The 24,301-nt window shown below is 42.9% G+C and overlaps 1 protein-coding gene across 2 annotated transcripts in view; it reads right to left on the bottom strand.

Moving 5' to 3' along the window:
* Positions 1 to 13,214: 13,214 nt before the first annotated feature.
* Positions 13,215 to 24,301, bottom strand: part of ABCC4 (ATP binding cassette subfamily C member 4 (PEL blood group)) — a 152,339-nt gene continuing 141,252 nt past the window's right edge. For both annotated transcript variants that reach the window (XM_065678058.1, XM_065678059.1), the window contains 2 exons: positions 22,257 to 22,391; positions 13,215 to 17,463 (listed from right to left, as the gene is read on the bottom strand). In XM_065678058.1, coding sequence (XP_065534130.1) covers positions 17,356 to 17,463; positions 22,257 to 22,391 — 243 coding nt within the window. In that variant the 3' untranslated portion in view covers positions 13,215 to 17,355. The remainder of the gene's footprint in view (positions 17,464 to 22,256; positions 22,392 to 24,301) is intronic.

Genomic DNA, 24,301 nt, shown 5'->3' with positions numbered 1-24,301 from the left:
AACGTCCTTTATGGGGTTACAACATTGATTTTAAAGATCTTAATTACAGACTCATCAAGCCCAGAAACAAACATTTCATATCTTTCAATCAACTGAAGGAGCCTTCCTGACTGTGGCAGTGTCTTCAAGACAGATATCAAGGCTGAGTGCGGTCTGAATGTGGCCACTGGGAACACAGCACTGCATTATTCATAGAAATACAGCGAGTATGCAAACTCCTTTTGAGTTCCCAAATTGCATTCAGCTTTTCCAAGAAGTAGTCCTGGCTTTGGGTTTGTTTTTTTTTTTCATTCAGAGAGGAAAGAGACTCCCATAAAGCAGATCAAAGGCAAAGGGGAGCTTACCCCTCAGAGAAAAGATCCATCCCTCCTTTGTGCCCTTTCAGCATAGGGAAAAGTGACAAACAAGCTCCTGCATTTCCTGCGGCAAGGCAGGCAAAGCACAGCACCTGAGAGACACCATATCAAAGGGATGAGCCACGAGGTTAGCATGAGGCACCGCTCCATGTCACAAACACTGCTCGGCCTCCCTTTACCCCATCCGGCACTAGCTCACCAGGTATTCTCTTGCAACAATTTACTTCCACAGGTTTCAATAGGAAGCATTAAGACATTCCCTTTCAGGAAGAAGAAAAAGGGCTCAGGTAAATAAAAGGGCCAAATTACCTGAACACGCCAAGAAGAAATATGAAAGGATGAATTTGAAAGAGTCTGCATGGCGTGCTACGTTCTGTCATCAGACAGCACCGCTGCCAGCAGTGGAAGGCTGAAGCAGCACCCTTCTGCTCAGAGAGTCTGCTGAAATGAAGCCTGGGACAATGAGACTCTCTGTGGAGCCAAGTGGGCTTTGATGAGTCTGAAGATCAAAGTCTCCATGTTTTGGTGCTCTCTTTTTCTCCTCGCCTAATTTCAAAGGCAAACACTGGGAATCAAACCCATATTTTCTGCAACTGTTTAGGAAAAAAAAAAAGGGAATGGTGAGAAAAAGGTGAAGAGAAAGAGTTTTCTATAACAGAAGCAGAGTAATGTATTTTCCTCCCCATCGTGTCCTGCAAGCACAGGCAGCCCTAGGGGAAGGCATCCCACTGTAGAACCGGCCTTTGTAAAGAGCTCCCATATAAACAGCTGCCTCACCAGTAGGTAGTCACTGGGTGCCAGGGAGCCAGAAAAGCAGGGTAGGGTATGAGTAGGAACATATCAAAGACAGTTACGTGTAAGTACATTTTTTTCCTTAAGTTTTCTCTCCCTCATCCTGCAAAGGAAAAATCCTGAGAGATCATGGATGGAACACAAAAAAATGGATAAATGAGAGAGCTTAATTTATAGGGGAGCTTGAATTTTTAATCCTGTGCCCCAAAGAAACCACTGCCTAGGCAGCCAAATCCTATCTGCAGTGACTTAATGAAGGCAGGAGGTAAAACACAGACCCCCAAAGCAGCCCCATCTATCTAAGCTGGTGAATAAGCAGATGCTTTAGCCTTCTCCGCCCAGGAGGCTGAAATTCCCCTCATGAAGGGCCCTCTAACATTAATTGCAGAGACACAACCTGCCTTTTTATAAGACAAATTAATAATTTCCTTAATCCATCATCAGGAAATGGAAGGCTTTGATGCTTTAATTCCTTTCCTGTGACCATGGCAACAACAAAAAAGGAGGGGGGTGGTGTTAATTTTCTCATCCATGAGAATTTCGGCAAATAGCATGTTAGCATTCTTTGTCTGTAAGTGAGTCTTTGCTGGAGACGAGTCCAGAGAATTACACAAAAGGGAGGTAGCAAAATTGGGTGCCTGGGAGATGATGGCATGATGATGGGAAAGAAGTTGAAGATAGGTTTTAGCAACCCTGCTCTGGTCAGAAACAAAATGTACAGGCGCTGTAGCAATATGATTATTCACCCCAGTGCCATCATCCTTGGGGGAGAAAAAACAGCTTGTGACGGTGTTGTACTGATGCTCAGAAAGGGAGACTTATTAAAATTAGGGGGGTTGGCCTACCTTCTCCTAAAAAAGAAAACAGGCCACAGTTCTTAGTCTACAATATAGGTGACTATAGCACTAAAATTGGGTCTTGCATAAATTGCAGTGCGTGCATGTGTGTGTGTACCTACATGTATGCGTCTATGTATATATGCGCATGTATGTATCACATACCCACACCTCCCAGTCCAGTGTATGTTCACACACACACTACCGGCTGTGAAAGAAGTTTCTAGCACTCTCATGGCAAAGCCTTTCTGTGTTAGCAGGACTTGCAGATGCATGGGTAAACACTTTCCCCTCCGAAACACCTGGCCTCATCTATCGGGCCCCTGAAGAGCAGAGCCTGATCAGTGCTACACCCTGTGCTGCCTAGGAGGGTGTTAGCTGTCACGGGCCAGAGCCGTGCCAAGGGGTACACCCACTTCAAAGCATGCCTGGTTGCAGCACAGTGCTCAAACCCTCTAACTTACTGGTAGAGAACAAAACCTCCACACCCTCTTTTTAGGAGCACAGGCTCCCCCCCTACGTCCACGGCCTCATTCTTACAAACCCTGTCAGTCAGAAAAATCCAGGACACATTCCCACCACCAGCCAGGGTTCAAAAGGGCCATGATTTCACCCCTGTGGCTCATGTAGGAAAACGCTTTCAGAGCTGATACTAAAGGCAACTCCACTGCTGGAGCTTATGTTTGCTGTTCTGCAGTAAGGAGAGGCTGGATTCCTAGCAGGTGAATCAGGCTGCATGGTCTGAGAGAGGCTGATTCACCCAAGTTTCAGTTCACCAGAGTGAATGGAGCCAAGGCTTTCCCCAAGTGAAGGTATCACAGCAAGGATCTAACATGCATAATCCTCACATTGAGTATGCTGTCCAGGTGGCAAGAACTGCATTTGGCTGCTTTGAGGAGGCCATGTCCCTTCAGATCTTTGACTCAAACAGGCAGTGTCTGCTCAGAAGACTTGTGTACTTTTTCACCTTGGGTGTGCATACAGCCTCTGCTTTCTAATGCACACTGTTAACACAATAAATGATGAACAATATCTGCTCTCACAGATACTATATAAACACAGTTTTCACTTTATGGCTGCTGTGGGAATATAGTATGATTACAGGTAGGCACAAGAATATATTCCCAAGCTTCGAATGGGCAAAGAAGTGTCTAAAGGGTACATTCCTGAGTGCACTGAGCACTCTGATCAACTTTGAGCACACCAGGCTTAGCTAGTGGCAAAGGCTGGGACATTTCTCCAGAGAGCAAACCTTGTCTGCTAAGTCTTTGCTTCTCCATGGTGGGAATATGCTGGTAGGCATTGGGAAGATAAATCTTACTAGCTTCATGAAGCAGCCCTCTTGAAAGAAGAGCATATGTATTCAAAGGAGAAAAGCACCTTCGAAAGACACTGAGCTTGTTCAGCTGCTCCTCAGGGTTTCCTCACCAGTGGGACACCTCCCCAGAGATCATGTCCTACACAACTCTATGGTTTCTCCTGACAACTGCTGCCTGTTGCATTTTTCTGGATCATTAAAACCCAAGGCAGTGTTTTGCCGATAGCACTGAGAAATGGGAAATAGTTGCTGCAACCCTGCATTTCATAAGGCTGGGGAGAAATTTCCAAAGACAATTCTTCATCAGTCTTGAAGTAATGTGAGTTTCTTTACATTCAAAGAGTAAGAAAAGTTGATTAAAAAAGGATGGCACCTCTCAGGGAACCAAAGATGCAGAAAGTCCCTAAAATCATACAGTTCAGAGACAGCACTCTCAAAAAGCAGTGCAACCTGGAGATTATTTACTCTCAGAAATATGAACACCCACATGGTATTAAGATACCTGAAAGGGGTTCAGTTATTCTGTTGTGAACCGAGCTTTCCACAACAGAATTACAATTAAATATGTTTAATTTTCACTACATGCTTAATCTGCATTTCTTAAAATACATGTGGGCCCATTTAACCTCCAGGGAACATATATTCACTGAAGATGGCTAGTCACTAACTGATCCCACTTCAGCTTAATAACTTGTTTGAGCAGGCACATCTTCCATTAGACCAGGTTGCCCAAGCCCCATCCAACCTGGCCTTGAACACTGCCAGGGATGAGGCAGCCACAGCTTCTCTGGGCAACCTGTGCCAGTGCCTCACCACCCTCACAGTAAAGAACTTCTTCCTAATATTTAATCTAAATCTGCCCTCTTGCAACTTAAAGAAGCTTAAAGAATGAAGAAGGGTTTATGCATGTCTCCTGACTACCTTTTAGCTGAGCTGAGCATTTCAGAATATAGAGTGCCTACAGAAGATGGACAAGCAGGCCTTGGATACCCAAAGTGCACTGGGAGAGAGATCTGGAGTTACGCATGAGAAATGCCATCCGAATGCCTGTCAAACAGAGCATTCTGGGTCTGCCTAACATAGAGTTGTTTACAGTAAGGTCTCATGGCACTGTCATGTCTCTGTGAACTGCAAGCAGGGAATGAGGACAGGAGTCAAAGCCCTTTTGAGCCACTGGCAACCTGTTTGCTTGGCTGTGTGGGTAGAGCCAGTGCACCTTGTAGTATAGGCAAAATGAGCATTCTCAGGAGGCTGGAGAGAGGCACAGATGCATATTTTGTTTACTGTTAGGAAGATTAGTTTTAGCACATGTGTATGTGTGGGCTTAGAGGATTAAGCATGATTGTGCATTGACGGTCAATACTATTTGCATCTTATCATGTGTAAATGATATTAACACAGCAGTCATGATGGAATGCGTAGCAAGTTTCATTATCCCTCATTAAAGCAGCTCACCCTTGCAAGTGCAAATGTGCTGGAAGGCTGACCTAAATGTAGGAGAAGCTGAATGCTGATCCTTATCTTAATGAACAAATACAATTAGCCAAGTGTAAGAGTGTCAGGTATTGAAATGATCCTCTATAATACCTTCTTTCTTTTATTTCACTGCGATGAGCATCTCCTGATGGTATCAGAGCAGCCTCTCATCACAATACCTGGCAAAAACTACCCAAGGGACTGTGAAGCATCATATTCGGGGAGTCAGTCCAGGCTCAGGGTAACTGGCCATTTCTACTGTGGCTGAATTTCCTCAAATGTACCCTAGCCTTTCAGTACATCCCAGGAAAGGCTTCTATTTAATGCCTTTCAGCTTTCTTGACTGCCTCCAAGGGTGAAGAAAGCCTCAATCCCCTCTATCAGAGCTGGTGTCTATCGTGTAGTAGTGATCAACACTGAAAAATGTCTGCAGAGAAGAATGAAGTGCACCAGTGTGGATGAAAATGAACGTAATCAGATAAAGGGGTTCTAAGGGAGTCCTTGCATTCCTTTAGGGACTTCTCTGGACAGAAGCATGGCAAGGACAGTGACATCCTTTCTTCATATTGTTGCCTGATCTCCTCTCATCTGCGGTATCTGCTGCAGTAAGACAGAAACTTCAATCTTCCATGAAGACCCCACTGCTGAGCTGGCCTCCTCCCCTCTGAAGTGAGGTTTCTGCCTAGCAAATGAGGGGGAAATACTTGATTTTCATAGCTAGAATGCTTTAAAAACAGGTTAGACATAAAATTTTCATAGTTGCAAGACTGCATTTTCACAAGGTTTGTTTTATAGAATCACAGAATGGTTTGGTTTGGAAGGGACTTTTAAAGATCACCCAGTTCCAATCCCCTGCCATGGGCAGGGACACTTTCCACTAGACCAGGTTGCTCAAAGCCCCGTCCAACCTGGCCTTGAACACTGACAGGGATGGGGCAGCCACAGCTTCTCTGGGCAACCTGTGCCAGCGCTTCACCACCTTCACAGGGAAGAATTTCTTCCCTATAGCTCGTTTAAATCTTCCATCTTTTAGTTTAAAACCACTACCCATTGTCCTATCACAACACGTCCTGCTAAAAAGTTTGTCTCCATCTTTATTATAAGTCCCCTTCAGGTACTGGAAGGCTGCTATGACGTCTCCATGCAGCCTTCTCTTCTCCAGGCTGAACAGCCCCAACTTCCTCAGCCTGTCTTCATACGGGAGGTGCTCCAGTCCCCTGATCATCCTCGTGGCCCTCCTCTGGACTTGTTCCAGCAGTTCCATGTCCTTTTTCTGTTGAGGACACCAAAACTGCACACAATACTCCAGGTGAGGTCTCACGAGAGCAGAGTAGAGGGGCAGGATCACCTCCTTTGACCTGCTGGTCACGCTCCTTTTGATGCAGCCCAGGATACGGTTGGCTTTCTGGGCTGCGAGCGCACACTGCAGCCGGCTCATGTTCATTTTCTCATCGACCAGCACCCCCAAGTCCTTCTCCGCAGGGCTGCTCCGAATCTCTTCTCTGCCCAACCTGTAGTAATAGCAGGGGCTGCCCCGACCCAGGTGCAGGACCCTGAACTTGGCCTTGTTGAGCCTCCCAGGGTTCTCCTTTCTACCCTTTTAGAAATGGATGCAATGTTTCCCTTTTTTTCCAGTCACCAGGGGCTCCACCTGACAGCCATGACTTTTCAGATATCCTGGAGAGATATATGGGTACATGGAGACATATATATGGATGTATATAATCTCACCACTGAGTGCAAGTTATAAAAGTTGATGGTGATCCAGTCTTGACTCCATTGACTAATAGGCACCATGTGCAACACATTTATACTTTGGGAAGCAGAGACTTCCCCCTGCTCTGTTAGGGCAGGGAACATTTTGCTTGATCAGAGCAATTGAAACTTGAATCTTTGTATGATGCTGCACCAAAGAGACATTTGGGACTGTCTGGGCTTTTCCAGCCAAAGAGCTACATCAGAATTGATAGCCCAGACAATTTCAGATGAGTCTTCACAGAGTGTAATGATTAAGGTTACTCGTGGAGGTTTGTTTCTAGTCTAAAGTCTTCTCAAGTTTTCAAAGCAACAAAAAATTGCCTTACCTGCTTATGCACATCCTGCTCTATCTAGCTTCTGTCCCCAGTGTTTTGTCAAAAAGGCAAGTCATTCCACCTGGATTTGACAAGCAGAGTTTACTAGAGAAATGAAGATTAAATTCAGGACAAGTCTGGGTACTGAAATCCCTGACTTCAAGGTGATCTGGCCTCCAGCATCTCGTGAACTGCACTCCCTGCGTGGTTGATGGCGAAGCTGGGTGCTTCACAGTTGAACCCAAGAGAGCTGGCAGGACACAGTGGGACCTTCTTGAAGGGAGCACACAGCTGCTTACACCGAAGCAATAGGAAAAGTGGAGGACAAGGGTGTATCTGCAATCCTCCCTTGCACTAAAAGCCCCTTGAGGCTGGAGTGAGGCAATCCTGTCTGCTTGGGATGCATTGTCTGAAATCTTCTCCTGGAGATTGGTACCTACGCCCTTCCTTTCAAGAGACTCCACACAGATCAGTCTTTTAAAAACAAAGCAGGAAGAAGAAAAGGTGGTGATAGCTTTTATTATACAATGCCTCCGTATTCAAAGTATATGCTGAGGAAGTGGGAGGCCTGGGCTCCTCTCCCGCCTCAGCCCGAGGGGCCCAAACCCACGTCTCCCGCACCCCATGAGAGCGGCCCAACAACCAGGCTGGAGGCTACCTTGGGCGGCGGATCCTCCTCCACCCCTGCTTTGAAACCGCCACGCTCCGCAGCGAGGAATTCCAGACACGGAGGGAGGAGGGCGGGGAGGGAGCGAGGGAGGAGGGCGAGTGTGCCTGGTGCCGAAACCCGGCTCTGAGGCTGTCGCCAGGGAGCAGGCTCCCTCCTCGCTCCCCTGGTGTCCCAGGCAGGCTTGCACTGGCAGCGGGTTATGGCACCCGACCTCCTCCTCTCTCGCTAGCACGGTGGAAAGGCTCCTAGCAAGGTGGTACTGGCAAGGGTCTTTGCCTGCAGGCCCCCTGAGCACCCTGCCCCTGAAGCCACCTCCTCAGGAGGCTGCAGGCAGGGTCCTCCTTCGCCCGCTCCCACTTGCTCTGAGGATGCCCACATATGGGCTACCCTTTGGAGCTGGAGCTGCCACGGCGTTGCATGGGGAGGTGCCATGTGTGGGTATCAGTGCCCTTTAAGCCCCTAAACAGTATCCATTTGCTTCCTGCCAGGTGGGCACGAGGCACCATGCTGCCCGGCCTTGGCAGCTCTGCAGACCCATAGAGCTTGGTACCTGGGTAAGCTCCAAGGTAAAGAGTCAGGTGTTTCCAGTGTTTCCAGGCAAACACAGGGTTAAGAGGCAGCAGAGCTGAGTTTTCCAGACAAACTGCCTGAACACACGGATTTCAGTGCAGTTTATACCCGTTGGTTTTGATCCTACCTACAGCAGAGGAGGTTTCTTTCTTTCCAAATGGGCACACTGAATGGCAGATGGGGAATTAACGTCCCCTCCCTGACGATAGACAATAAATCAGCTCCTCGCTAAAATTCGGGATTAAGGGCCGTCCAGATAAATCAAAGTGGGAAATCAAGCGCTTTCCTCAACTTCAAGGCAATGGATTAGAGAAGAGGGACACACTCAGCTTGATTTACTCAGTTATGATATTATTAGGTGTCAAAACTTTAGCACAGCTGATATTTCTCCCAGTGTAAGATCAACTTCCCCAGTTGAGGGAAAAAAAAAAAAGAGAAGAAAAGAAAAAAGGAATTATGCAAACAATTTAACAGCAGGGGCCAGTCTTTATTACAGTCCCCTCAGGATGGACGAATGAAAGCCCTGAACAGCTCCCAAGAACAGTAGCCACAGTTACACAGGGCTTAAATATCATGTGAGTTTGGCAGCTCTCATCCACCAAGGAGAAGTCACGAAAAGGCACATTACACATAGCGATATCTGATAGAAGCTTGCCCCAGTATCGGTTCCAGGGAAAGGATGAACTGATAATTGCTTCTTGAGAACAAAATGAAACCAAAAGAATAAAAGCTGGAAGGAAAAGCAGCCTTTCTGGTAAATCTGTGACAACGGCATCAGCAGCTCCGACTGGTTTATTGCCCATTCCTTTGGCAGCCCAGCAAAATCATCTCCCAGAGATCTACACGTCTCTCTGTTAAGTAACCATTGCACTCACATTCATCAGGCTGCAGCGCAGGCTTTCCCATTAGCCAATTCACCGAGCCGTGAGGGGGTCCTCCTAAGCACTGTGGGCTGCCACACCTCCCTCGCAGAGCACCCAGGAGCATCACAGCCATCACTCCAGCATGCACCTTGAAAGAGAAAAGAGAAACTTGATAGGACAAAGGGTGATGGTTTTAAACTAAAAGAGGGGAGATTCAGGCTGGATGTGAGATAAAAAAGCTTTTCAGTGAGGGTGGTAAAACATTGGCAGAGGTTGCCCGCAGAGGTGGTGGATGCACCATCCCTGGAGATATTCAAGACCGGGCTGGATGTAGTTCTGGGCAACCTGATCTAGTTGAGGATGTCCCTGCTCATTGCAGGGAGGTTGGACCAGATGAGCTTTGAAGGTCCCTTCCAACCCAAACTGTTCTGTGATTCTGTGACTCTTGCCTGAAACGTGGAGACCTCCAAGAGGAGCCTTGCTGTTGCTTCCATCACACTCTAGGAAGCTCTCCCTAGAAGTTTCCCCTTTTTGGAGGGCTCCTCCTCCTCCAGACTACGCCTGATTACTCAAAATGGGCAGAGGCAGAGTCATCCAGTGCACTCTCAGGGACAACACCTGAGGGGAACAGGCTGCAGCCATGCCTGGCACAGGATAAACATCTGCTCCTGCTTGCCGGCAACACTTGGCCTTTCACTTTCTGCTTTCAGCAACGAGAACTGGTTCTGCACAGCATCTGTTGCAACTTCTTGCAAGCACAGAAATGCACAACGAACCTCAGCAAGTAAAACCAGTGCAGGGAGACTCCTTCCAGCCCTGTTCATCCCAGCAGACTGCAGGCAAAGCGTTGCTCTCTATGTTCTCTTGGCGTGAGCAGAGTTGTCCCCAGGCTGTGGTGGTCTCTCTGAGTCACTGCTGGAAATGCTAGCAGAGGCTTTTCCATGAAACTATTTGAAAAATGCAGATTCTCTTCCCTTCCGTGTCGATGCGCATGCATGACGTGACACGCCATTCAGGTAAACCTGGCCTTAGCGATGTGGATACTCACAGAAATGAACTAACAAGTGCATGCCCCAAACCAAACTTTAAATTCACAGGTATGGATATTTGCACCAACCAATTGAGAGACAATAAATAGTATGTAGTTTCTGTGCTCTATTGTGAAAACCACTCAAAAAGATCAATAAACATTAACCCCATACACAAATGTGTGATCTACACAGAATGCTTAACAGTAATTGCAGAAGGATTTGTTGAGTAATTCCCCCTACACACACAAAGAGGGGAAAAAAAAAAAGGAATGATTGTCAGGAGACGACCTGGTTGTGGGAAGAGGCGCTTAATTCACTGCATGAATGACTCACAGTGAATTACTTGCATAACTCCACTCACGGAAATCACTACTCTGCAAAAGTGCATACATGTTAAATCAACCAAAACACAGAGCGGTCCATATTCTTGGTACAATGCTGTCTTCTTGCCGGTACAGAATGAGGAACATTCCTCTCAGCTGGGCAGGAAGAGGGGAAAAATCCTCTTTTTTTGGTATCCCGGCAATGTTTTCAAGAAACAGTTCGACAGCACTCGCTGGCCCTATTCATGCCTGGCATTTATGTTAAAAAGAAAATCCGGGCCTGTAATATTCAAGAGCAAGCTCTTGTTGACAATGAAACTGACTAATAAATCTGAGGCTGTGTTTCCCACCCAACTCCATTTAATACTACAAGGTAATTATGGGCCTTTCCGGCAAAAGCCAGAGCTCCACGAAGAATGTCAACTGGCATGATTTTCTTCAGGCTACTCTCAGGATAAGTAACTCCTTCCTTTATTTGCTATCTGTGCTTCGATTGTGAGGTACAAAGCTTACTGGAATTAAATAAAGGGAACAATTTTTCACAGTCCCACCCCACTTTAATTCCCCACAGCAAGTCTGCAAAACTAAAACAAAAGGCAAAAAAGGAAAAAAGGAAAAAAAAAAGGGTAAAAAAGAAAAAAAAAAAGGGGGGGGGGGGAAGGAAGAAAAAGGTCTCGGCTCCTTTTTAAGTCTCCTGTGCCTGACAGAGTCCACCAGGCACACTTCAGGCACTGAATCTGGGTGTTGGTGACCAGGCGATACACATCCCCTTGGCTGCAACACAGTAATTGAAATAGCATGAACTAGGAGCTTACTCCACAGGTACAGTCAATGCAGAGGCTTCAGCTAGTATTTCTGAGCTCTCCTGTTAGAAGCTTTATAGATTCCAAGGACAACCTTGCTCTATAGGGAGACTCACTGCCCATATGTTGTATGAGGAGCAGCAGCAGCAGAACAGCCGGGTACAGAGAACATCCCATGCCAGCAGTGGCAACACTGTGGGCAACAGCATCCTTGGGGAGGCAGAAGCACATTTGCTTTTGTAGATCTGCCCAGCAGGTAAAGGACCTACAAAACCCATCAGGATTCTGCACTGCAGGAGAGATAGTCTTGGCCACCCCTGCCCAGCTGGGAAGGGACAGCAGGGGTGAACACAAGCACATGGATCCTGCTGCCCAGTGAGACCCCAGCTATGCTGAAGCAAGGCCCTGGAGTAGAATCCCCAGCTCCTCCTGGGGTTTCTGCTGACAATCGTTGAATAAAATGCATAAATACTCCCTGGAACTGGGACCTGAACCTGGGGTTTCCTTTGTCCTGAAGGAAATAACCCCCCACATCATTTGCTCATGGTGAATATGCCTAACAACATCCTGAGTATTATGTTTTGGTGATGCAGAAGGCATAAAGACCCAGGTGGCTCAGGCTAAGGAAAGCCTGCAACCCCTATCTCCTGCTTCCTGAACGCATGCTCTAAAGTACCACAGCATCCCACACAGGAGAGGGACAAGGGCTCTGGTGCAGCTTTTAATGCAGCTGTTTGAAGAAAGCAGGTTATCATCCAAGGAGCCTGCACTGGTAACTTGAGAGTAGGATGTGTCTTGGCTCCTGAACAGCTCTGGGACAACCTCCAGTTCCTTCTCAAGGTTATTGTACTTTTGAGCATGTGCTGGATCTGTGGCTAAGCTCCACAGGGAATTTTGTCCCAAAATGGATGAGGCTATTGATACCAGGCAATTCTGGGAGACAAGTGGTGCCAAGGTGCAGGCAGTGGAAACCTGATTTCAGAGGTCAGAGTTCAGCCCTATTTTTTTCTAAATCAATATTGCTCCGAATCCATGAACCAGCTTTGTATACTGAGTTTATGAAATTCATGCTTATTTAGTGGGTAAATTCATAAAACTTTGGCTTTGCTATGTATCAGCAGCTCTCCAACTGGCAAGCAAATAACTCTACCTCACCCATTTCTACGAGCTAATTGCATGAACACGGGAGCACACGACTTTGGCAAGTGTGTGCTCTAGGATATCGCACATAACACAAGTGACTTGTGCTGTGACAACCTAAGCCAAATTCACTTACAGGCAATTAAGTCAGCTGCATGGTGGTCGTGAGGCAGACTTCTGGTAGTAACATGAATCACAGAATCGTTAGGGTTGGAAGGGTCCTCTTGAGATTATCTGTCCAACCCCCATGCCAAGGCAGGGTCACCCAGAGCAGGTTACACAGGAACACATCCAGGTGGGACTGAATGTCTCCAGAGAGGGAGACTCCACAACCCTCCCGTTCCAGTGCTCTGCCACCCTCAACGTAAAGAAGTTCTTCGTTCTTCCTCATGTTGAGGTGTACTAAAACCCTGCATCAAAGTAGTAGATTCAAAAGCCTAAGAGTCGGTAGACATAGGAAGAAACTTCACGCAGGAATGAGCAATTTTAGAGTGTCTTGTTAAATCAAGCAACAAACTCATCACATAGTAGTACAGGATTGAGAGATGGCACCAGATTTTGGAGTTGTGCTGCTAACTTACTTCACTGCTGTGTCCATTAACCTTCCACTGGCTGTCCAGTCCATTGCACTAGCCAGCTGCTTGAGGCAGAGGCTGAACCTGATCTGCAGTTGCTCAATTGCAGTGGTTCCTCCACTGCAGTTTTTAAAACTATTTGGATTAGTTTTTAGCCCTTGCCATTGAAGCAAAAAGCTTGCTATTGTGATCCAAGAGATCTCAAGATTGCAGATGCCTGGTAAAACCAAGCTGGAACGTGTCACTCTCTGTTTTACCTCCAAATGGAGGATTATCAGCTCTTGGAGTTGGTGATGCCACCAATAGGTGTTTGGAGATTCCTGACTGAGCTCAGCCCAGCATTTCTGCCTCCAGCCGTGCACTCACAATGACGAGAGACTCCTGCACGCTTCTGAGAAATGCCTTTTATTGTAGGACAGGAGTTGTCACATGGACGTCAACAAAAGAAATCATTCCATAGCAATACCAAAACCAAATTATTACACAAATGCAAAAACCAAACCAAAACGAAACCCGAGTTAAAATGATGAAAAGCAGTGTGCTGTTACACAATGTAAAACATATACAACGGAAAGCCACATTCTTCTGCTGAAGTGTCAGATGCTCATCACCATCACAGGAAATAAGTGATTTCAACTTTTTGTCTCCCTCCCCCCTCCAAAGAGGCAAACTTTAAAGTGAGATATTTCAAAGTGTCAGAGAACACAAAAAGCAGCATCTTCAGGAGTTTCTGTAACATTTGGCTCTTTTGTCCCCTTCTTATTCTTTCTGCAATCCTACCTTAAATGTGTATTGGGAAGGTTAAAAGAAACAGTCAACAGCACTTAAGCAGCCAGCATTACTGGCAATGGTCAGAAGAAGGTCTTCCCTCTTCCAAAGGGCAGTGTGAACAGCATTGAAGAAGACCAGCCTCTCTGGCAAATGAGCTCTGGTTCAGTTCACTAAAGAGGATTTTGCCCTTAAAATATGCAAAACACAAGATATCCTGTCCTTGGGAACTGTTTTGACTCTCCCAGTGGTCTTTTGAGGACAGGTGGAGGAAAGACATACCAAAATGAATGTCTGAAGAACAATTCTTGAGATCAGAAGTAGAGGCTGCTCCTGGTCTTTTACACCAAATAAATAACAGTTCTGTAACTGATGATTTTCAGTATTACTGTATAAAATTGTATTTATTAGAAATAAGACTCTGGAATACTTTAAGGCACCTTATGGTGAAGAAGTATTTTAAAGGCTTGAATAACTCAGAAGACAGCTCTTTTTCCAAGATTCCCAGGAAGGAATGTAGTTTATAGTAACCAGCTTTGCCATTTTCAAACAAAACATGAAAATTTTGGAAGTGGAAATTCAGAACTATTTGAACTTTTCTCTAAAAGGTGACCCAACAGCCACCTAAACAAAGCAACTATCAACAACAAACCCAACAAAGAACCCAAAAAACAATTCCTGATTAAAATATTTTTGTTAAACTAAAAAGGTGGTATAATGCCAATGACAGACACAAATGACTCACCATCGGTTGTCCTACCCAGCAATTTATGGGTTTCAAGTTTGATTTTGTTTTCTCTTATACTGATATTTGATACCTACAGCTAGTAATGTCCTGCCAAGACATGTGAAGGAGCAGAATCAGAATTTTCAGAGATACCTAACATTTTTGTGCACATTCAAAAAGTTACAGGATGAAATTAATTCTAGCTTAGAGACTGACAGCTAGATCTGTCAGGGTCTCATACCAGTGAGTCTGCAGCAGCCAGCGTTTTGGAGCTCTGCTCTGAAATATAACTTACCATAGATTCATTTCAGAGCTGAAATGAACTAAAACTGTAATTATACCCTTGGTTTACGCATGCATATCTCCTTGGTTCTGATATAAAAATATAAACTCAAGGTATATGGCCAGGAGAACGTACTGTTCTCTTACAGTATTTAAAAGTCTCAGCATATTATACATCATACTTACACTCTCTTGTTAGAAGTAACTACTTAGAATGAAAAGAATTCACTACTGCAAAATGCAATTAGACTCTGGATATGTCCACAGTGCTCAATAAAAAAGGTAAACAAATGAGCTCAAGCACCAGACTCCATTAAGTGTCTACACTACCTTACTGGTCAGCCCACCCTAGCTCTCTTTTGGACCACTCCAGCCAGGTCTCTCCATGGCAAAGCTCGAGCACAGTTTGGACATGGTTCACACCATGGATCCTTCCAAAAAGGCAGTTACAGACGAGACCATGCAAGGTTAAACTTTCCTCATGCTACACAGTCTCCCAACATTATCCTATGTGACTTTATGCACTCAAAACACTTCTCTACATCTTCACATACCTCTGCAATACAAACATCACTCTACTGAGCTGCAGAATAGCTCCATCCTTTGTCAGACAATTTGAATCAAAAAAGAAACCACGACGAAACACACTAGAAAAGTCCATTAAGTGGACGGCATGAACCTGGAGAAGACCAAGGGCCAAGTGATACAGAAAAAGTGGATGTGGCTGGTGTGTTCTGAGAAGGATCAGCCATAAGCACTGCTTACATGAGACAATCTGTGCTACATGGCTCTGGGAACATGAAGCTGTCCCTGACCATCTGCTAATTAGCACCAGATGTAGTACAAGCCTCATGCTGCACATCACTGCATGAAGTTCAGTTCCACTGATCTCTGGGATTTACTGTAGCATAAGGTACTACACAACGCAGAAGTGTTAGAACCTGCAAGACCAGGGACAAGAGCCTTTCATTTTATAATTTCCTGCTAACAGAAGAGGATGTTACCAGCCAAACCAGATGTCTGATGTTTGCTTCCCCCACCCAGGAGGGGAAGCACTGCAGGTAGTAAGAGGTCTTCCCCTCTTCTCCCTGGATCTCACAGCAGGACAGCAAGCCTCACCACAGGGAAGATGCTGCACCAGGGGAACGAGGATTCTGCCTTTTGCCACTGGGCTGACTCCTGAGCAGGACAAAGTTCTTCTAGATGAGCCCTTGTGTTGAGGCACACAGGCTTTGGCTTCAATTTACTTCCCCTACAAGGAGAGTAATTCTGTATTTGAATCAGTTATTTGCCGGCAGAACTGCTCGAAACGAAAAACATTTGTGTTTGCCTTACTTTCAGACCACTAGGTGAACAATGAGTAAATAACGTTTGTCTTACAAAGATAACAGCAAGCATCTCCAGTATGTTTTAAAAAGCACAGTATTTTCCATGTCCCAAAGAGTCAGTCTCTTCTGTGCCCTTTAAACAGTTAACATAAACAGATTTATTTTCTACTGGACCTCAAAAGAGCAGGTATCTCACTAAACATGAAAAAAATCTGAAGCAGCACAGCACTTCCTGTTTTTCTCTTTAAACATGGGAACGGTGCCTTTGTTTGCTGAATCAGGATGTAACTTATGAATACTGCACCTCCCTCTCCCACTGCATTCCTCTTGCTATCAGCAACAGCCATTCAAAACTACAGGTTGTACTTTCCTACCTCTTCTGGTAGGATGGCAACTTCAAACAGCTCGAGTTCAACAGAACCCCTGATGCAAAACTTTAAATATACTAAGGTTACATATTTTTAACATAGAGTTAATGAATTTGTTGTGTACCCTGCAGTTACAGCTTTGGCTTGAAGGCACAAATATTAAGGCACAATAAATGCAAATAATGTATACATTTCAATGTGTTGTGTTGAAGATAACTTTGTACTACACGGTATTTAGGTATAATGACATGTCATTCAAACATTTCCTCAAGTTATTTTAATACCTTTTTTTCTTTGATAACCTGGATAAAAAAGAGGAATGTATGTTAAATTATTTAAATATCATTTCAGTGCAAACGTGGTGATTTTCTTCTAAGTACAGAAGATTGAGATTTCATTTTTTCAGCATTTGGATTTTAGCAAAATAGAACTTAATATTTACATTCATCTTAAACAGCATTATTTGAATCATTTATCAAAAAATAAGTATAAAGTAATTTTTGCTATCAAAAGGAAAAAGTATTTTTGGCTTGTTCAATCCTTTTTTCTACCAACCTGCATAGCTACTTATGACAGGTAGAAAGACAGCTGCACTAGACAACTAAGCTGTAGGCTACCAAATCTGCTGTTTAGACATAGCTGTCATGCTAAAGTGACACTGAAAAAATTTCGTTTTGCTTGCTCTCCAAGTATTACCGAAAGAGAAAAAGGACACATTCTTATTTTATAATACGCTCCAAATACACACCCTAGACCTGTCAGGTGTCCTGCACCTGTTTAAATAAAAGAGATCTCTACCATGTAACTTTCAAATAAAAACTGAGTCTGCCTAATTTCCTTTGCAATACAAACAGAATTAGTTGGAAAGGAAAACATATTGCACTGAAATTAGAGAGGGAAAGTAAATATGTTCTTCTCAGTATTAAACAGGAAGGATGTCCAGTGCAAAGAATCGCCCCCTTCCTTTTCCTCTCCCACTGACACTTGCAAACACTCTCACTGAGTTTAGGTGATCTCAGGTTTACATTCTATGGAAAACAGTTTTGGATATCGGGAATCACAGTGCAGTTTCGGTTATGCATAATCCTGAGGAAGGATCCACAGAGGAGTCGGTGGCGAGCTGACCATTCTGAACAACTTCGGGGTAATTCTTACTGAAGTAAACCTAGGAAAAAAGATGAGATCCTGTAAGTAACTATGCATCAAACACCTTTTTAGTTTCAAATAAAATTTCTGGGGATAAATGCATGTCCTTAAGGAATCCCATCAGGAACTTCAGGTTAGTGGCATTCAGTAACTCTGCGTCACTGGAGAATTAGTAAAATTGTTATATGATCTTCCATTATAACAAAGCGTGAGAAAAATCCCACACAACCTGTAGATCCGCTCAAATTCTGGTAATTCAGATAAATATCTATGTTTTATCACTTTACATTAAACTGATAAGTAAAATCATTTTACTAGCTCAAAACATGGAGATAAATTAAAAACAGGATGACAAAGAAGCTGTGAAATCTTACGTCTGCACAAGAGTTTCTCATTTTCACACATAAAATGAACACAATGGATTTGGATGTTAATATCAGGTTGTAATCCCCATATTTTACAAACTATGATTGACAACCATTGAAACTTCAAGGTATATGTATGAAATATCCCAGCGTTTAATTTGTGCTGCAGAGCAGTTATAGAGCCTATAGAAATGTGATCTCTGGATAGTGAACCACAATAATGAAAGGAGAAGCAAAAGCTTTAACAATGACTCAACCAAGCAACTTCTCTAAAATGTAAGATGATACCAAATAATAGGACAGTTCTTTGCCAAGCCTTTGAGTTCCTGAATTCTACCAATTTCTAGCTCAACTAGAAGAGATACAGGTTTCCTGATAAATGTATAATCAGAACATAAAGGAAATGAAATGCTGTCAAGTTTTACTGTTCCACAATCATCAGTTTTTAGTAGCTGTATCATATCTCTGTTCCTTGACAGATGCGCATAACAAAATGAAATAATGTCAAGACTTCTGTGCTCTTATCTAAAAATGTGTTTGGGTGAAAAAGGACTTCAAATGCATTTTTTTCAAAGAGGAATGTGAGAAGTTTTGTTTGAGTCTTTAAAAACAGAAAATACACTATCTTTCTGAAGCTGACACGTGTCACGAGTTAGGTCTCTCAGTCGGACTGCTTGGCTATGGCTTATGAAACATTTCTACAACTTATAGTTGAGAGTGTTGTCAACAAAATTCAGTTAGTTTGATAATAATGTCCTTTTCATATATATGACTACATGTCTAAGACACGTGGGATAAAACAGAAATAAGTCATTCTATAAACACATTCTTGTAAATACCACTGTCGTCTTCTGTGCACATGCGCTAGCACAGGATATATGTGTCGTTACAACTCTCAAAGAATATTAAGAATATTAATAATCGCCAAAGGAACTGGAAGTCCTGTTAAAAGGCATTCCTCAGTAACTAGCCACGATTGGATGCAACTGAGGAAAGTTAATCAGGCGCCTGCCCGCACATACACTGCAGAGACGGCAGCCTCAGTTGTGTATTCGCATACTGTTCCTGGTTTAAAACATAAAACTTTGGCATACTTTTAGTGCAGCTTTTGAATGGGATTTTTTTTTAATGGAAAGTTAATAGAAAACCTTGGCACATTACTAGAGATGTAATGAAACGGCAGCTGCTTTTCAACTGTCTCATTGCAATTCCTCCCCCGAGCCCAATCCCTCAAGATATTAAATGCCCAAGCCTTTATACAAGTCTCTTCCACTGCCAACAGAGCTGCAACCTTTTTAAAAGTAATCACTGAGGTGAGCTAACACCTAGTATTTTAGTATTTACACACCCATCATAGCTTTAAAACAAAATAAAATAATTTTTACTATTTTATTTTTCCCTTATTTTTCCCCCAAAGTACTCAAAAACTGATTGACAAAAAACCAGCCCTATCCTGATGCCACTGAAGTTTGCGGAAAAGCCTCTCTCAATGCTGCCAAGAGCACAGAGAACACACCAACTTTTGTTTACCTGAATAATTGGGCATGGTTTTTTTTCCTTTTTAACTGTTTGATGACTGTTTCTCACTTTCCCATGGGATTTTTTTGTTAACAGCTTCTTGTAAACTGAGCAAAAATAGAAACAGGGTCTCACAGTGTCAAGCACAACTCCGCTGCAGTCAGGCTCACAGGCTAGTTAATACATACTAGTCAGTCTCCAATTTGAGCTGTGCCTATGTTTCTTTCTTTGACATTTGCACAAAAAATGGGGATACTGAGTGACCAAGACAGACATACAAACAGCAGCGTTGGATCAATGCAGAAACCTGAGCTGACGTTCCAGCAATAGCTTCAATCTTAGCTAAGATGCCCACAAGATTTTTGTGAAAGCTAGGTTTCTTTCAACATGTCCAAGTTAGTCTTCCAGTTTAAGATGTGCAGCCCCCCTTCATTTGTATTTAAAGGATGAATGCAGAATCCACACTGTTCCAGAAGATGCATTTAAAGTCTCACCTTACTGAAAGCAGCTCTTGGTACAAGTTCATTCTGTGCAAGATTCAGGCTCAAAATGCAATAAATCAAATAATCATTGCCAAAGCATGGCCACATTCCAAACCATTATACTTAGCAACCCACTATAATGCCTTTTGAAAAATATGTATATATGTCATATTACCATTTCTTTTTATGTGCAACATGCTGTTTTTCAACAACAGAAAAAAAGCTGTTCTTCATAAAAACAATTCTTAGTAACCACAGGAGGAATGTATGAGACCAAAAGCAGTACATGTAACCGACTTACTAGTATAAAAAGAAAAGCCATTGGAATTAGCTCTTCTGACTAAGCAACTTCTCTGAAAGTATGCATGAAGCACAAGGAACAGCAATAACAACAACCTCAAAACAATGTCCAAGTCCTTCAAACAGAAAGAACTGTCTGCGCTTCTGGGTAGCTGCTGACTGGAGATACAGTCTCTTGATTCCCGTATTTTTGGGCTGAGTGTGGATAAGAACCATGCTTTGCATTCTTGGCAGATGCTAAAGCTTGTATCTGCCTTCTAGCCTGGGAGTTAGCAAAGCTTTTCATCAAACCACATTTCAGCAGAGACTGGTTCCTGGATCTCTTCCCTTCCTGTACAAAATCACATAACATTGATGTGGTAACTGCAGATGACTATATGGGCAAGTAACATCAGGCAATTATTTTTATATATTTTGAATTATCTTTGAATGCAATTGTGCAATTGAGAAGGGCTGCAGGGAAGGAAGAAGAGACAGCATGACATGGCTAAATCTCCACAGATGACAGCTGGACAGCCTCACCTCTTGCCAGTCCAAGGATCAAGCCTTAAGAAGCTGCCCTTCACAGACAAACACCGGTCAATGAATTTGAAGTTATCCTTTGAAACATTATTTCTATAAGCTCCAAATTGGCATACACATACAATAAAAAACATTACTAACCCACTCTTTTCTAGTAATAAAATAGAAGAAGTTATATTGCAGCAGTGCAGGATGACAGCAGGACTCATTACACAGCCTAGTTAAGCACAAAGCTGTTTCCTCCGTTCTGCAATTAGTGCCACACATTAATTTACAGTGTACGCTCTTAGCCACAAAGCTTCACTTGAAAAACTCTCTCAAAAAAAAGTTTTCAGCAGCTCTAACAAATCTCTAAGAATATGAACAGACACAGAAATCTCTTCCCTAATCTTCAAAAGGTCCAGTAGAATAGCGTCCAGACACAAGCACACAGCCTCCCTGACAGCACCATTTTTCACTTTCCTCCAACTTACTGGAAATGTGTCTATTTTCACCAGGAAATAGTCAGTCACCTGATATTTTGTTTCCTGTCTTTATGTGTTTTGCTTCCCATCTGTTGGTCTCCTCAAACAGTTTTGAGTTTGTATTCCACTGGCTCTGCTGCACACATTGAGGAGAGGAAAGCATAAAGACTAGAGGTAAGATCTTTGCCTCTTGTCTTGAAAAGGCTCTCTTAGGTTGCTACATGCCTCACTTGCATGCTGAAAGTAAAGTTACATGACTATGAAGCCAGTCACTGGCAGTCTCAACTAAAGCAATGCTGAAACTTCACTGACACGGATAAGTAAAACCTTGCCCTGGACATCCTGTGTGGTAAGTTAGCAAGAAAAAAAAGAAATCAAGCCAACAGCTAGTCATCAATCACAGGTCAGTTTTTTATCATCTTATCACTGCTTCAGCTTTCCATCTGAAAAGTAGAGATGATACAAGACCTCAAAGGCATATTATGAAAGTTAATCCACTGATGTGTCTTAAACACTTCGATTGCCAGAGGAATGCTCACAATTACATTAATAATTCTGTACTCAAGAGTAGGATTTGAATAGTAAGCAGTAAATCAGGCAACAGAGCCTTGTAGGGAACAAGGAGGCAACAAAACATTCACAGCTGTTTCTTAACTGAGCTCTGCCCATCCTATGTGCACAACAAAGCAAGGGTACAAGAACAATGTAAGAGAAAGCACAAAAGTAAGAACGTGTTCCCACCCCCAGAGGCCATAATATAGTGCACATACAGAACCTCAAACTAAAATTTGATGGGTTCTTTTAAATAATACAGAAATAGCAGATAAATACTGGACTCTGCAGCCCTAACTTGTTTTTAGGGCAAGTTTTTCTAAGATCAATGCCCAGCACAGGTATGTCATATATTATTTACGCTTATGGTTTTGTGTACATACAGAAGGATGCAAGAAATCCAAACAGACTGTAAACTCAGGGTATATAAATACACTTATCATTTGGAAGTATGTGTATATCCCACTAAAAAAAGCATGGAAAATGACGGCTTTGCCTTTCAATGCCAACAGATTCCTTGGTGCAAGGCTTATTACAACACTGAACTTGCTAACTTGAGATAAACAATCTGCAGAGACAAACTTCATTATCCCCTCTTCTAAAAATTACCCGTTTTGCTGTTTCAATCAGAGAAGCTGCTTCAGTCTTGCCCACTTGTTGCACCATTTTGTAAAACAAACCATCTTGTTCTTGCAGCAAAATGTAAGGTTCACCATATTCTTTCAGTCTTCCTGCATCTAAAACCTGTTAAATCAGAAGAAACCAATGTATTAACATAAGAAATTCAAAACCAAATGTTAGAGACTACAAAAGCAAGGGGGAAATATGTGCACTTTAAGTGCTAAGGTGAATTTTGCATCCTGAAAATGAAACATGCCCTTTTCAAACTAGCATAGCACTTTCTCAGTTTATAGACCTGTTGTACGATTTTAGAGTGCCCTACAGCCATTCCACCTATAGGAATCCAATGCAAAGTTATGCAGAATATGGAAATACAATGTTTGTGAAGCCAACAAAGCAGATTATAAGATTCATTGTGTAAGAAAGAAACAAAGGCCTAAAATGGGCTCTGAAGTAAACACCTGTGGGTAAAAACCACGCAATAACCACCAAGACGGTTAAGGACGAGTAAGTAGGTCTTTTGGATTAGAGGAGGTGAAGATGTAATTAAAGAAAATGAGGGTGTTGCTGAAAAGATAAACAATTTATTGCGTAAGTTTTTGCCAACTACATGTTAGGAAGATACCCTGAACCTATTCTTTCTACATAAAAAAAAAAGATGAGATGCCACCAAGGACATAGGTACCCAAAAGAGAGTAAGGGAGAAAGAGAAAAACAACAGAGAAATTAAAAAGGCATTAAGTCAGTAAGCCACAGGGCACATATACAGTCAAAAATAATAGAAAAAATTAAGAATAAGCTGACTCAACTGCTAAGAAAATATTCTTATACTAGCAACTATTTAGGGACTGCATGGTAACAAATGTTGCACTTGGATATTGAAAAGCCTCACAGGATTCATTTAGGGAACTTTTAGACTAGCATATATATTTTGAGATAAGACAGCAATTAAACGTAAGTAATCATTAAAACATGAGAAGACACACAGATCACAGGTAGAATTTGTTCTCTGCAGTTTTAGAAAAAGTAAATTGTGTCTCACAAATCTGATACAATTCTTAATGCACCAGAAGAAAACTAAAGGAGAAATGGTTTATATGCGCTTCCAGAAAGGTATCTGGTGTAACTAAACGGCCGTGTCACAAGGGATAAAAATTTCTCAAGAACCTGGACAGAAACAGAGATCAGAAATAAACTGCATTTTCCTCCATGGAAAGCTGAACAGGTAGGAACTGGTGGGAACCACATTGCTCTGGCATACGTGGTAGCTACGTATATGTTAGTCATCAGAAAAAGGAGTTATCAGAAAAGTGACAAACCTGCAAATGACACAAAAATGTGCAGGTAAGCCTAGACCAGAGGAGATTCAGATACACTTAACTAACCTAAGAGAATAAGAAACACTATAGCAGGAAAAAGTCAATATTGACAAATGCAATGCACTCAGATACTTAACTGGCTTATAAATTAATGGTATTGACTCAAGAAAGAGATTTAGGTATCAGTCTACAAGTTCAGTACTTTAGTCCACGCGTTGGAGCATTCAAGTAAAAAAAAGAAAAAAAGAATTAATGTGAGAAAACAAAGTAATTCAGAATACAGTTTTGTTCTCATATAAATGAAAAACTGAGTGCACATGGCATGCTATTGAAAAAGATATTGCTGCAAAAGAGGGACTTCAAAGACTCATAACCCCAGCCATAATCGTGGTGTACACACTTGTAGGAAAAAAAGGATATAAAAATCTGGAGCTGTTGATTTCACGAGATAAATGAATAAAAGGTGTTACAAGGACAACCCCCAAAATAACAAAACTAGTTTGCAAACATCTGTTTGAAAAAGAAACTCCAATAAGCTTGCAGACAGATTCAAAGCCCTGTGAGGAAACTATCGGTCTTGCACTTTGCCTGTAGAAGTCCTTAAAGCACATGGGCAAGGGGATCTCCAGGTGGCCTGGACCCCCATTAATGACAAAACCTGCAGAAAAGCAGGACATCTGAGCTGCTGCCTTCACCTCCACTGGTGTGAAAATC

Source organism: Lathamus discolor, chromosome 4 (assembly GCF_037157495.1).
Source record: "Lathamus discolor isolate bLatDis1 chromosome 4, bLatDis1.hap1, whole genome shotgun sequence".
Classification (NCBI taxonomy): domain Eukaryota; kingdom Metazoa; phylum Chordata; class Aves; order Psittaciformes; family Psittacidae; genus Lathamus; species Lathamus discolor.
Note: the sequence above shows the minus strand (reverse complement) of the source record. Positions and strands in the feature narration are given on the sequence as shown.